The 12,119-nt window shown below is 42.9% G+C and overlaps 1 protein-coding gene across 2 annotated transcripts in view; it reads left to right on the top strand.

The window, feature by feature from the left end:
- Positions 1–12,119, top strand: part of LOC141966324 (bMERB domain-containing protein 1) — a 72,245-nt gene that overhangs the window by 16,622 nt on the left and 43,504 nt on the right. The window contains exon 1 of one of the 2 annotated variants that reach the window (XM_074918850.1): positions 567–816. The exons of the other annotated variant lie outside the window; for it this stretch is intronic. Within the exon in view, the coding sequence (XP_074774951.1) occupies positions 711–816 (106 nt within the window). The 5' untranslated portion in view covers positions 567–710. Of the gene's footprint in view, positions 1–566; positions 817–12,119 lie in introns of those variants that run through there. 2 annotated transcript variants of the gene reach the window in all.

Genomic DNA, 12,119 nt, shown 5'->3' with positions numbered 1-12,119 from the left:
ATGCTTATGAAAAATACATATGGTTATGGGAAATACAAAATCCTGTCTCTTGTTTGGGTGCTGTCCTCTGGCTTTTGGGAACATGATGCTGAAATGAGTGTCACTCCATTCAGGACTTTCCAGAAAGCCAAAGGCTACATGCACAGCAACCTGAGATGTGTTAGACTGCAAAAGCCATGAGTGTCTGTGGATTTTACCATTATTCCCCAGCTGCTGAGGCCAGAAGATGTGCTCAGTGCCGAGAGACAAGACGGACGGTCCCCCCGTGCCCCGGCAGTGAGCGTAGTCACTAACTCCCGCTTCCCCGAGTCGCTCCGGCGGTGCGGCGGGAGCGCACGCCGCAGGTGCAGGGATGGGCAGCCAGCCCCGCCAGCCCGGGCTCTGGGCTGCGCCGCAGCAGCCTTGCGGGGCTCGGGCTGCCCATCCAAGCGGCGGAGGGAACCGACTCGCCCGGGGGGGCCGGGCGGGCGGGGCGTGTGTGCAGCATGTGCGGGGTGCCGGCCCCCCGCGGGGGGTTACGGCCGCATTGTTTCCCTGCCTCCTCCCGCCCTAGCCCCGCACTGAGCATGTGCGCAGCGCCCCTTCCCCCCCCCGCCCGTCCGCGGGTCCGCGCAGAGGAGCGGTGAGCTCCGCGTTGTCTCCGCGGCAGCCGGGCCGCAGTCCCGCTGGCATGGAGTGAGGTGCGGAGCCCCGCGCCGCCCGGCCCGGCCATGGAGCTGAGGAGGTCCATCTCGGCCAGCGCGGAGGCCGACAGACCCCTGAGGCGCTACGGGGCAGTGGAGGAGACGGAATGGAAGGCGGAGGCGCTGGGCAGAAGTGAGTGGGGGGCGCGGGTGCGGGGCTGGCCGGCCAAGGCAGCCCCCAGCGGCGGGGGGCGCCGGCTCCGGCGGCGCGGAGCGGTGCGGTGTAACGCGGTTGCGGCGCGGCGCGGCGCGGTCCTCCTGGCCCCGCGTCCGGCCACCGGCGGCCCCTGTTAGCGAGGCGAAGCCACCTTGGGGGGCTGCTCGGGGAGGAGGCTGGGTGTGAGCGCTTTGCCCCGCGGGGCCCGTGGCGGAGCCAGCCCCTTCCCTGAGCCCAGGGCCGGGGCCGGGCCGGGCGCCGCAGGGCTGCCCTGCGGGTGGGCTGCTCGCTCCGCAAAGTGAAGCGACGAGAGGGTGGCACAGGAGGGGTGGCTGGGACGTTGGCTCTCGTTTATTAGGTGGGATTTAGTGTACGGCTTTTCCTAAAGATTGGAAGTGTTTAATGTGCTTCACATTTGAAAGGCACGGGTGACAACCACGTTATTCCCTCTTGCTATCTTAGGCAGAGGGTACAGGAATACAGCACTGAGTTCACTTCTTCAGCGGTTGCACTGTGTTTATGAGCTCAACAAATGCTCTGTGGTGGAAGAGCTTTCCTGAAATCATATTTTTCCAGAAAGCAGCACTTGACATAACCTTTCCGAAGTGCAGACGGAAAGAGTAGTTAAAAAGATCCGTAGTTGCCACTTCAAGTTATCAATGGGACTTTGTCTTCTCTAAGATACCTGTTATTCTATCATTGGCAGAACTAGTTTCTGTACAACCTAATAAGCCTGTAAACTCCTAATTTCGAGGTAACCACTGAGGCAAGAAATCTTGGAAAGACTGTCACAAAAAGCTCAGTACTAGTACAGAGAAAAATATTTTTGAAGTTTTATGAAGTATTTGATTAGGCCATCGGAAAAAAACACCTTTGTATCTGTTGTGACACCTTCATTTTGGCTGATGCAGAGGTTACTGATGCTCATGATTCACTATCCATCTTTTGATGTGCGTGGTGAAGTCTAACCTGGATGTCTTGTAACATCCCATGGCTTTGCAGCATCCTGGTAGCAGAGTTTAGCCAGCACTTTTGCTGTGTTTAGACTTCTCAGATACTGCTGTGTTCTGGAATCATACTTCACCTCTGGCTTCAGTTTTTCATGCATACGTTACTGTCTACCATATGCTGATGACAGGGGTGTAACTCTCCCACTCTGATGCTTCAGTTGCAGTGTTGGTTTTGTTGCAGTGCCTGGCATAGGTTCAGGACTGAGTAACTCCACACTTTCTAAAATGGAATTGAAGACTGAAATTGCTGTTGACTGACTTGGTTGACTCAGACATATGCAACAGTTTTGCAGGTTCTCTGGCATGATACAGACATGTGCTTTTCTTGTTCTCATAAATGTGTCTGGTTTTGCTCCAGAGCTCAGGAGCTGAGTGCAGTGATAATAATAACTGGTAGCTTGAAGTGACAGAAGGGTTATGCATTACAAGCTTTGGACAAAGATCATCTGTTTGGCAGAGGGTAATGTGGAGGCCGAGTGGGAGACCCAATCTGCTCAAAAATATGTGCTCAGCATTAAGCTTCCACCCAAATCACAGTTTGACCCGGTATCAGAATGGGCTGTTGGTAGCACTAGAGCCACATGTCCAGGTGTCTGCACCCCGGCTCTGCTGCCGAGCTGCCCTTCTACACACTAGATTCAGTTAAATGAGAATATTTCTCTGTGTATAACAGTTTGGATATAGAATAGGAAGTAATCTAGAGGCCATGGTCTGTTCTTGGAAAAGTAGAAAATTGTTATGACTGACTTTCCTATTTGAATAATTGATCTGTTTTGTTTGCTCATAGGCTTCAACTTTCTTAAAGCACTGTGGAAAATGCTATTTATGGTAGCTGTTTTGGGTGATGCCTGCATATGTTCCCTATTTTAACACTAACACTGACTTCTGGTCACACTTTTGCATTGATTAAAAATAAGTAGATCTTACTATTTAATGCTCCCTTACAGCATAGGTCCTAAATTGCATGGCATGATGACAGTAGTATGCAGAAGGTCTGAGGAGCTGGAAAAGCATCATCCCCTTTTTTACTAATGTCAACAATTAGCATTTGGTATTTGCATATTGATTTAAATATGAAATCCTAAGTAATAGTATTAACAAAAGCAGAAGCCTATTACTGCATATGCATTTGCCCTTTCTACTCTGATGATTTGTTGTATCTTAAATCAGGATTTCTTTAGAGGCAGACCTTTTGTATCTGTACAACACTCTGCATGACAGAGTGCCATTTCCTGGTCAGTGCCTTTTAATGTGAGTGTAGTTGTATCACAAGAGCATGTGCATCCTGATTATAGCCATTACAGAAAGAATGTTATGGAAGTTAGGTAGTTTCTATTTAATCTGTTATATGGACAGGGAGTTGTGTGCTAACCTCTATCTGTGGTACAGAAAGCATTGCTGGTTATTGGTTATAACCAAAGATCAGTTACTTCATAGCAATGAACTGTAACATTATGCACATTTCTAATCTACGATGGCCTCTTTCAACCCCCGGTTATCAATGGGGTTAAGCTGGTTCACAGTATCTGAGGATCTGATGCCCTACAGCCTGAGGGTGTAATGATCTCCAGTGGGTTTGCATGCCAAATACAAAGCAGATTGTTTAAAGGTGTCTTAAACAGGACACTGAAGCCTCTCTCTTCACATACAGGAGGGAATTTCCAAGGAAGTAGAGAACATTAAAAATGGCAGTTTACCACGTACAGAGCAACTCATACATTTTCTAGTGCATGTACATAAAACACAGTCAGGCTTATAAATTGTCAGGCTTGTATAATAATAATGTGGTTACAGCTTTCTCTGTAAATGATCTTTACAATAAAGTCTTGGGGAGTCTGCTCTGAAGCAGAGCACTCGAGCGTTTTGGTCAGTCCTCATTACCAAGTGCCCAGCTTCATTTAGAACCATCTATCTTGCTGTCGACAGGGACTCATAATGCCCGGCTTAAATAACTGCATGCCACACAGAAAAATAGCCACAAAGAAACAAAGCAGTTTTTCACCATCCTTTTGAGCATTACACTTCTCAGATACATTTCTGCTGATCTTGTCCTTCCTCTTTCAACCTGTGTGAGGTCTGGAAGTATATGCAAAACTCATGGTGAATGCCCCAGCTTTAGTCAGTATAAGGAAGCAGAAATGCCAGAAAACTGCAAAGGTGATGTTTTGATGCAATTTAGTGCACCATGAAAATTGCTTGTTGTTTTCATTTGAATGGTAACTCAGAATTGGAGGTAAGCTGCCACACTCCTATACTGCAGAGATCTACCTTTTCAACTGTTTTTGAATATGAAGTGGAGATTAGGGGGAAAGGGGCCCTATTACAGGACAGCACTGAAGAGGAAGCTGGAGATTCCCCGCAAGAGACTCAATAGTAGCATGAAGCCTCCATAGCCAGTTTTACCTGTTCTCCCTTCATGCTGTTAATGTTGTATCACAGATTATGTCCAGGCAAGGTACTGTGAGATTGAAGCGCACTCCAGAACAGCACCAGTGGGGTGATTTTATCTATTTCTGAGATTGCTCTGATATGTTCCAACAGCAGAAAGATAGCGCTGTTCCCAGGTTCACAGAGATCCTGGGCTGACACATGTGAAACCTTATTTCACCATAATCAGTTAGTTTATCTTGAAAACCTTTCTAAGTTTGTTAGCCAGAAAGAGACTCTTGTATGTATTTATATGCTCAGCTGCTGAGGACTCAATTCAAACGCTGAAAATATGGACTATTTAATACTTTGCATTTGCATTTCTTGGCAGCATGGGAAGGTAGACAACTTGTATCTGTCTGGAGCATTTTTGATTCAAGACCAGCTTCTTTTAGAAGTGCTGCTACGTAGAGATGGTCTTTCAGCTTGCAGAAGCTTGAAAAGCTAAAAAGAAAATGACCACAGATTGCAATATCATAGATAGTGGTCATATAGCCAGGTCATCTTTTCTTTTTGGTGAACAAAGAATGAAGAAAATGCATTTATACCCCTGTTATGGGCACGTGCTTTATCTAATCTGCTTGTGTCACCTTTAAGGCCTGATTTCATTAACAGAACAGAATGGCTGCATCTTAGAACAGGATCTATCTCATGATGTTTTAATGTTGCTTAATAACATAATAATTTGCAAAATTTCTGTTGCAATATTAAAGAATCAATCAGGTAGCAAAAGAGAAACACATGTGTCTTGCACAGCAAAGCTTGCACAGCTAGTGTTCTGCGACATCTGTCATTCTGGTCACTGATGAGTAGTTAGGAGGGGTTTTGTATTAATCATATGCCTCTAGGTATCAGTCAAAAAGTAGGTAAATACCAATTTTCTCTTGAATTTTTGTGTCAGCTGTATAAAATTTGGAGATTTAATAGCTCCCTATATGTCTGGTAGAGACAGACGGGATAGTATGTTGGTTCCCTTGAGATATCAGTACACTTTTCTACAGAAAAAAAGACTGTAGAAAAGCAAACTTATTTAGACTCTAGCAAAGGTGGACACAGCCCTGGTACTTGGTGGGGGGTATAGCTGAATGTCCTCATTCTTCTTCCTCCTGTATGGCTTCATGAGAGTGAAAAGTGAGTTGTGTCGTCTCACAAGACGGGGAAGGAAATATGATTAGGAAGTTGCAATGGTGCTCAGGGTTGCCAAGTCAGAAACTACAGAGCAATGCTGGGAATTCAGGAGTTAGCATAAGGGAAGACTCATGAGATGGCAATGACAAGGGTCTGAAGTTTACTCTGCACCACCCACAGTTAAATACAAACCTGCATCAATCGTAGCTGTTTCTATCATCTGGTAGTTAAATATTCAAACATACACCTTTGCACCTTCTTCCATAATACCCCACGTCTTGCACAGACATCTACAAGCCCACTTCAGTGCTCTGCATAAAAACTCTCTGTTACTGTAATACCTCTCCAGTCAGTCAGGAATGCAGTATGAGCGTGCCTGTCTGCTCTCGTGATACTGTCCACCAGTCTCATCACATCTCTACTCTGATTTAAAAAAAGAAAGAAAGAAAAAAAAAAGACGTTTCACAGGCACAGCATTTATATAGCCCAACTGCCACTGCTGTTCTTTTGCAGTGATGCCCTTGTACTGTAAATTCCCCTAAATTGTTAATTGTATCTATTAGCGGTAATAAACTAGACAAAATAGATTAGGCTTATTCAAACCATCTACTACGATAGGTGGGAAAGAAGCTAACAAGGATATACACAATTAAGTTTCTTTACATAGAAGCAGTAAGACTGCTAGCTTTATGAAGGTCTGAATACAGGCTTCAAATAGAGAATGTAATTAATATTTTTTTCATGTCTTAATTTTAAAAACATCCCAAACAACTGTGTGCAGATTTTGAAAAGAGAGTGACCAAGAAATTCAACTGTGACAATAAAACACTAATACCCATGCCTTTTTAGAAAATACCCACACCTTTTTAGAAAATACTTGACAAAATATTCTGATCAACAAAGAGAACTGATTCAAAGGATGATGCCAGTTCTAGATTTTTTTCTTGGTCATAATTATTAACATTAACATATTTATATTGTAGTTCAAGAGGAAAAGCAGCCTGTGTCTGATCTGTGAAACCAAGACAGAACTCCCACACTGAAAATCAGGAAGGATTTCTAGAGAGAACTGAGGCTGTTTTCTACAAAACAGTTGTAAAACCTACCTGTTTCAATGGCAGTCAGATAGTTCTAAAATTCTCCTACACAGCTTGGTGTTTCTACAAGTCCCTGATGAATTTGGCTAGCAGTATGCACATACAATTTTTCTGCATTTTCATTGCTCATCCACTTTTACACATAGTATGTGCTGATCCTTCTCCTGAAAAATATTTCTTAAATACAGAACCTACCTATTAATATCTCTGCCAGGTCATTCCTGCATGATCTATAACTCAAAGGAAGGGAGTGTCTTGGTTTTGTTTTACTTCATAAAGAGCCAGGACAATGATTTACAGAGTCTACACTTTGTCTTATTTTTCTAATTCCTCCTCCCACAGCTGGATGCTCCAGGCAGCTCCTGGGACAGAGGAAGAAGGAAAAGGGAGAACTGGAAATATTTTAATGCCTCAGAGTGCATTCCTGCTAAAATATTAGTTAAGAGTGGGAAGAACTGTGACCCTTAGAGCAGCTTCTTGCAGGTGCTACTTCATGTTGGTCTCCCAAGTCCACAGAGTTCTGTTTCACAGATTCCTATAGAAATATACTTTCCTATTTGGTGACAAACAAAATCAGTTAATGGGATACTCTTGCCCCTGTAGACTCCCTGTTGTATTTCATGAGTTCTGCTCTTCCTTCACTTTTCTATCTAGCTATGGGCTATGTGTATCCAAGGTTTCTCAACAAGCAGTGCATCTAATTTACCCCGTAACTTATCCGGTGGTTCTGAAGACAATTGTCTCTTGACAATACTTTGTATCCTGCAAAGTCCAACCTGTTCTACAAAACATAGACAAATGGGAAAAACAACAACCAAACCTACCCTATTCTAATCAAAGCTGAAGGGGTGAGTGTAGCAGGAGTCTGGCTAATTCTGGATAGGGGCTACCTTGCAAAAAACATGTTGGTTATTATGGATCAGGATCTTACTGCTGCACTTTTACTCGCGTATGTCAGCAAAAACATTTCTCTTGGCTGAGATACTCATAAATTAGAGGGTTAATGACTTCCAAAATCTCTGCACCCAACTGTGTGTACCAGGCAGGAAATGAGCACTTAATGTGTAATGCAGTGTTTATATTCAAACCAGTGCCAACCAATAATTGTTGGAAAAGTTATAGATGAGGCTGAAGTGTTATATTTGGGACTGTTGCTCATGAATTTTCCTATTTTCTTTAAAGATGTTTTACAGAAAAAATGCCTTAGACCTGGAAAGTAGGACACTTTGGACTACACACATTATCCTTGCTGCTGGTACCCTGTGGGATTATGGACTCAGACTGTGTAACTTCTTTGACTATGTTTGGTAATTGATCCCTTAGTTGCATTGCATGTTTTCATCAGAGTAACCACTTGCAAGAATGTGTGTGTGTCTGTCTCAAGAGTGCATTATAAAACAGGATTAAAAATTTACATTCAGGATTATTGGGCATACGCTGCAAATTACTGTGTATCACGCATGAAGTGTATAGAATTTTCTTGTAGTTACTGAGCACAAGGAGGGTTGGAACTCAGCGCTCTGTAATGCTGAATCTCAAAGTGGTTTTCTGCTGTAGCTGAATGCGTTCCATTTTCATAGAAGTCTTGCTCAGTAAAATAGTCCCAGAGTCTCAATAAATAATGCTAATTTATTTCCATGAAACATGTTCTGCTGTCTGTCTACATAAAAGGCATAATATAAAAGCATTCAAAACTCAAAGAAGAAAAATGTATGCTTGGAGGGCAAACTATGAGAAATCAGCAGGAGCACCCTTGGATAATGATGTTAGTTGTCCTTCAGGATCAGCAATGAAACATTAATTATCAACATTTTGTCAGTTCATAAAGGGCAAAATATTTGAGAAAATAATTTCAAGGGAATTTGTCATTAAATGAGGATGGATGATTTTCAGTGAGACAAGCTGGTTGTTGCAAAAGCCTAATGATTGCAAACACTACCAAAATGCAAGAGGTAATTTGTTATTGTAAGAATATCAGCTGTGTTTAAGGATCTTTTTATTGCCCTGAGCCCTTCTCTCACCCAAACCTCTATTGATGAGGGATTTAAGAGGGTTTGTACAGACACATTTGGTTTTTTTATATACTGATAAAATTGGAACAAACGATTCTCATTATAAAGTGGTTTAATGGTTTTGTTCATCTCTTGGAGAAAACAACTCCAAAACCAGAAAAGAAATCAACAGATAGTTCTACCACAAATGCCCTTTCAGTACCTGCAACCAAAGTAAGTTTTAGAATAATGGTGTTGAAACCACATGAGCAAGACAGGGACGTGACCTCCCTGGGAAGTGACAGAGAAGCGTGACTGACACTTTCTTAGTTACAAATACAAAACACAGTCCTGACTTTATTGACATCAGTGGAAATTTCCTCACTGGTTTCAACAGAAGCAAAACTGGACTGGGCTCTCTGCCTTTCTCTCCTGGAGCCCTGTTCACCTCAGTTCTCTTTAGAAAGCTCTGGTGAGGGATTCTGGGGGCTGTGTCAGTTCCATGAGGATTCTCCTGGGGGGTCTGTGTCAGGTTTCCCCATGAGTTTGATCTCTCTGCCCTCACTTCTCACTGGGCATGTCCTACAGTCCTGCAGAGCCTTGGCAAGCAGCGACAAGCATTTGCTCCCTGGAGAACCATTTACACTGGCAGGGGTAATGCCATTTCATTCTTCTTGTCTCTGAGCAGTGAATCATTAGCTAATATATTGGAGCTCCTATGGTGAGTGGCTGTTCCTCAAACTATCCTATTTCACAGAAGAGGAAATCACAGAAATTCAGTTATGCATCTGTGCCCCCGCTCTCCTTATCCAATCTGTAGTTTCTCTCATCTTCTACCATGGATTCCCGAATAACTTCCTCTGGGCACTGTGCCTGGGAGGGGACTAAAGTTACTGCAGTTTGGCAGACTTTAAGACATTTTCCTTCAGGCTGATGCTTGTCTGTAGCACAGAGTGAGTATGTGGGATGTGATAGTGAAGGGCACAGCCATGGAGTTTGGAAAGCAAGTAAAATCAAGATCCGTTTGTCTCTGCCTTGGTAAGGTGTGAAACATCCCACAATTGCAAAATTTCTTTCATTCTCTCATACAAAGAGAAGGTGACAGCCAGCTGTCCATTTGTCTTGGTGATGTAGATTAAGACTCTGTTGGACTGCCTTTATTTCCTCTCCTCTGAGACCTGCAGGGAGGCAGTCAGCTCAGCCCCACATCAGCCCAATGCCAATTGAGAGAAAGAAAATACTAGCATATTTAAAGAAAACTGAATCAAAATTAAGTGTGTAAAAGTGATTAACTTGGAGAAAATAGAATTTCTTGCTAGAGGATGACTCCTCATCCACAGATGAAAGGCAAGTGCAGAATAGAGTTGTTTGCCAACTGTCATCATTATTTTGTTAAAGAGATGGAGCCCTGTGCAGTTTCAACTGAGCGTACACTGAGAAAGAACCAGCTGGTTTTGGCTCTACTGGCTCTGGTAATTTAATCTTTAAGGAGGGCCATAGCTTTTGCCTGTGGCTCACTGGAAGCACTGTGTGCTTCATATGTTGGAGAACAAGATCCCAGTATGATTTTCTGTTGCCTTCCTCTTTGCTGTCAGACTGTACATATTGTATGCCCGTGGCCTTAGGAATAGCAACATTCATCCCCCCGGGAAATTACTAGTCTTTTCTCCAATGAAATGTGAAATGCCTTTTTTCTTGGCTTCTGAGGAGCATCTTCTCAATATTTAATTACCTGCTGGAGTGGGAATCTGTTATGTGAACCAATTTCTTTACTGTCCGAAGCAGTTCTCCATACCAGTATCACTTTGGCTTTTACTGGATTGGAGTCCTTTGTCTATAATATTTATCCAATGGTTTTAAGGTTGCCTAAAATTATCTACCAGCTGCTGGGAAGATGTTTAGAGCACTGTTAGAAAACTCTTATTAGAGAATCATGTCATGGGGGAGAGAAACAGGCTTTCTGGTATGGTATTGAATAATTTCAAAGGAGATTATTGTAAAGATGTGAAATTTGGAAACATCAGTGGCCATTTTACTATTATTTCACTTGCAACGTATGCTGGTCTTTATCAGCTGATGTTCATAGGAGAAACCATAAATCCATATATTCCTAAAGAGGTTTGTAAGACTTTTTGAGACTGAACATTTTGTTGACTTTTTTTTCTGAAACAGAAAAATTCATGAAGATAGAAACAGTCTTGTAAAAATACCAAACTAAATAAGCTTTAAAAACCTGAACATTAGCTGTAGCTGGCACTGTTACAGCATTTTAAACTTAAATGCTGAAGCTCTGTGTTACTATTACAGTATCAGAATATGGCTCTAGTGAGTAATAAAATGGAAAGCCACAGGCTGTTTCCATTGACCACTGAGCAAAATGACAGAAGTAAATGAACAAGTAATGTGTGTTTCTTAATACTGCTTTTTAATTCTCCATTACGTAAGATGAATGGATGAAGCATGAATTGTTTTCCTTGGACTGTGGCTTAAACCCAGTCTTGTTCCATCCAGATGGGAATGTGCATTGATTTCAGTGGGAGCACCACACTAGGGAAGGTACCTACCACAGTAACGAACTGTACCAGTTTCGATTCACAGCCTTCTGATAGCACTGAATCTCATGCAGGGTTGTGGCAAGGTTGGGCATGGAAACCCTTTCCTATGTCTTCCTGACTCCTGGCAGTCTTCCTGAGCCAGACTGAAATAGCTTCTTGCAGATAAAGGTCTAACCCAGCGCCACTGAATAAAACTGACAACAAAGGCTTTTGGGTCAGACCTTCAAAGGTAAATCTTTCATTTTTTCTGTCTCATTTTGGATCCATTTTCTCATAGGAACAGCTGTCAGATCATATACACTGTGCAGACTTTCTCACCAGGCTGCATATAGCTGCATATTCTCCCCATTCTCTGACAGACAAACTGCTGTTTAAGGTGCACGAGGTTGTATTTTCAGTTCATAACATGATGGGAAAAGGTGAAAGGAATATGCAAAATACCAACAGTAACTGCATTGTCATTGTAATGATTTCTTTGAATGTAACCAAGTTTTCATCTCACACAGATTTATTTTGAAAAATAAAATATTATTCTAAGCAGTCAGTCCATTCCCTTGTCCCTCTGTTCTACACACCCCTCCCCATGAACACCCGCCAGCTCCCGGTATGACAATGTTAAAGAGCAGATACTGAGAGCTAGGTCTTTAGATACTAGAATCTCCTGTCTCTTTTGCACGAGCCTTAAGATAATCAGAAAGATACTAGAAAAGATAGTCCCTGTTCTCACAAATCAGACCCCTAAAAATAGGTAACTAACGCAGTTTGATTTCTGGATGGTTTTTATATGTCTCTGAGGCACTAGAGGTCATTAGAGAGAGGACAAAGGGACTGGTGCTTGTGGTGTGAGAAGCACTGAGGTACGTGGAGGCAGTCAGTGACCAGCATGGTCCTTTTTATTTTTGTATTTATAAAGTGAAAAACTGTTCAACAGAGATGTAACATGGTACCAGGACAATACTTGGGGGAGGAGTGGAATATTAAGGCCTATTTCAAGGCTTGTCTACATTTTCTGAGATTATTTCCATATACTACTGTGGGGTTCTGATCAAGATGGGTGCCAGAGCTCTTGTA

Source organism: Athene noctua, chromosome 15, assembly GCF_965140245.1.
Source record: "Athene noctua chromosome 15, bAthNoc1.hap1.1, whole genome shotgun sequence".
Taxonomy (NCBI): Eukaryota; Metazoa; Chordata; class Aves; order Strigiformes; family Strigidae; genus Athene; species Athene noctua.
The sequence above is the reverse complement of the archived record's forward strand: the minus strand, read 5'-3'. Positions and strand labels throughout refer to the sequence as shown.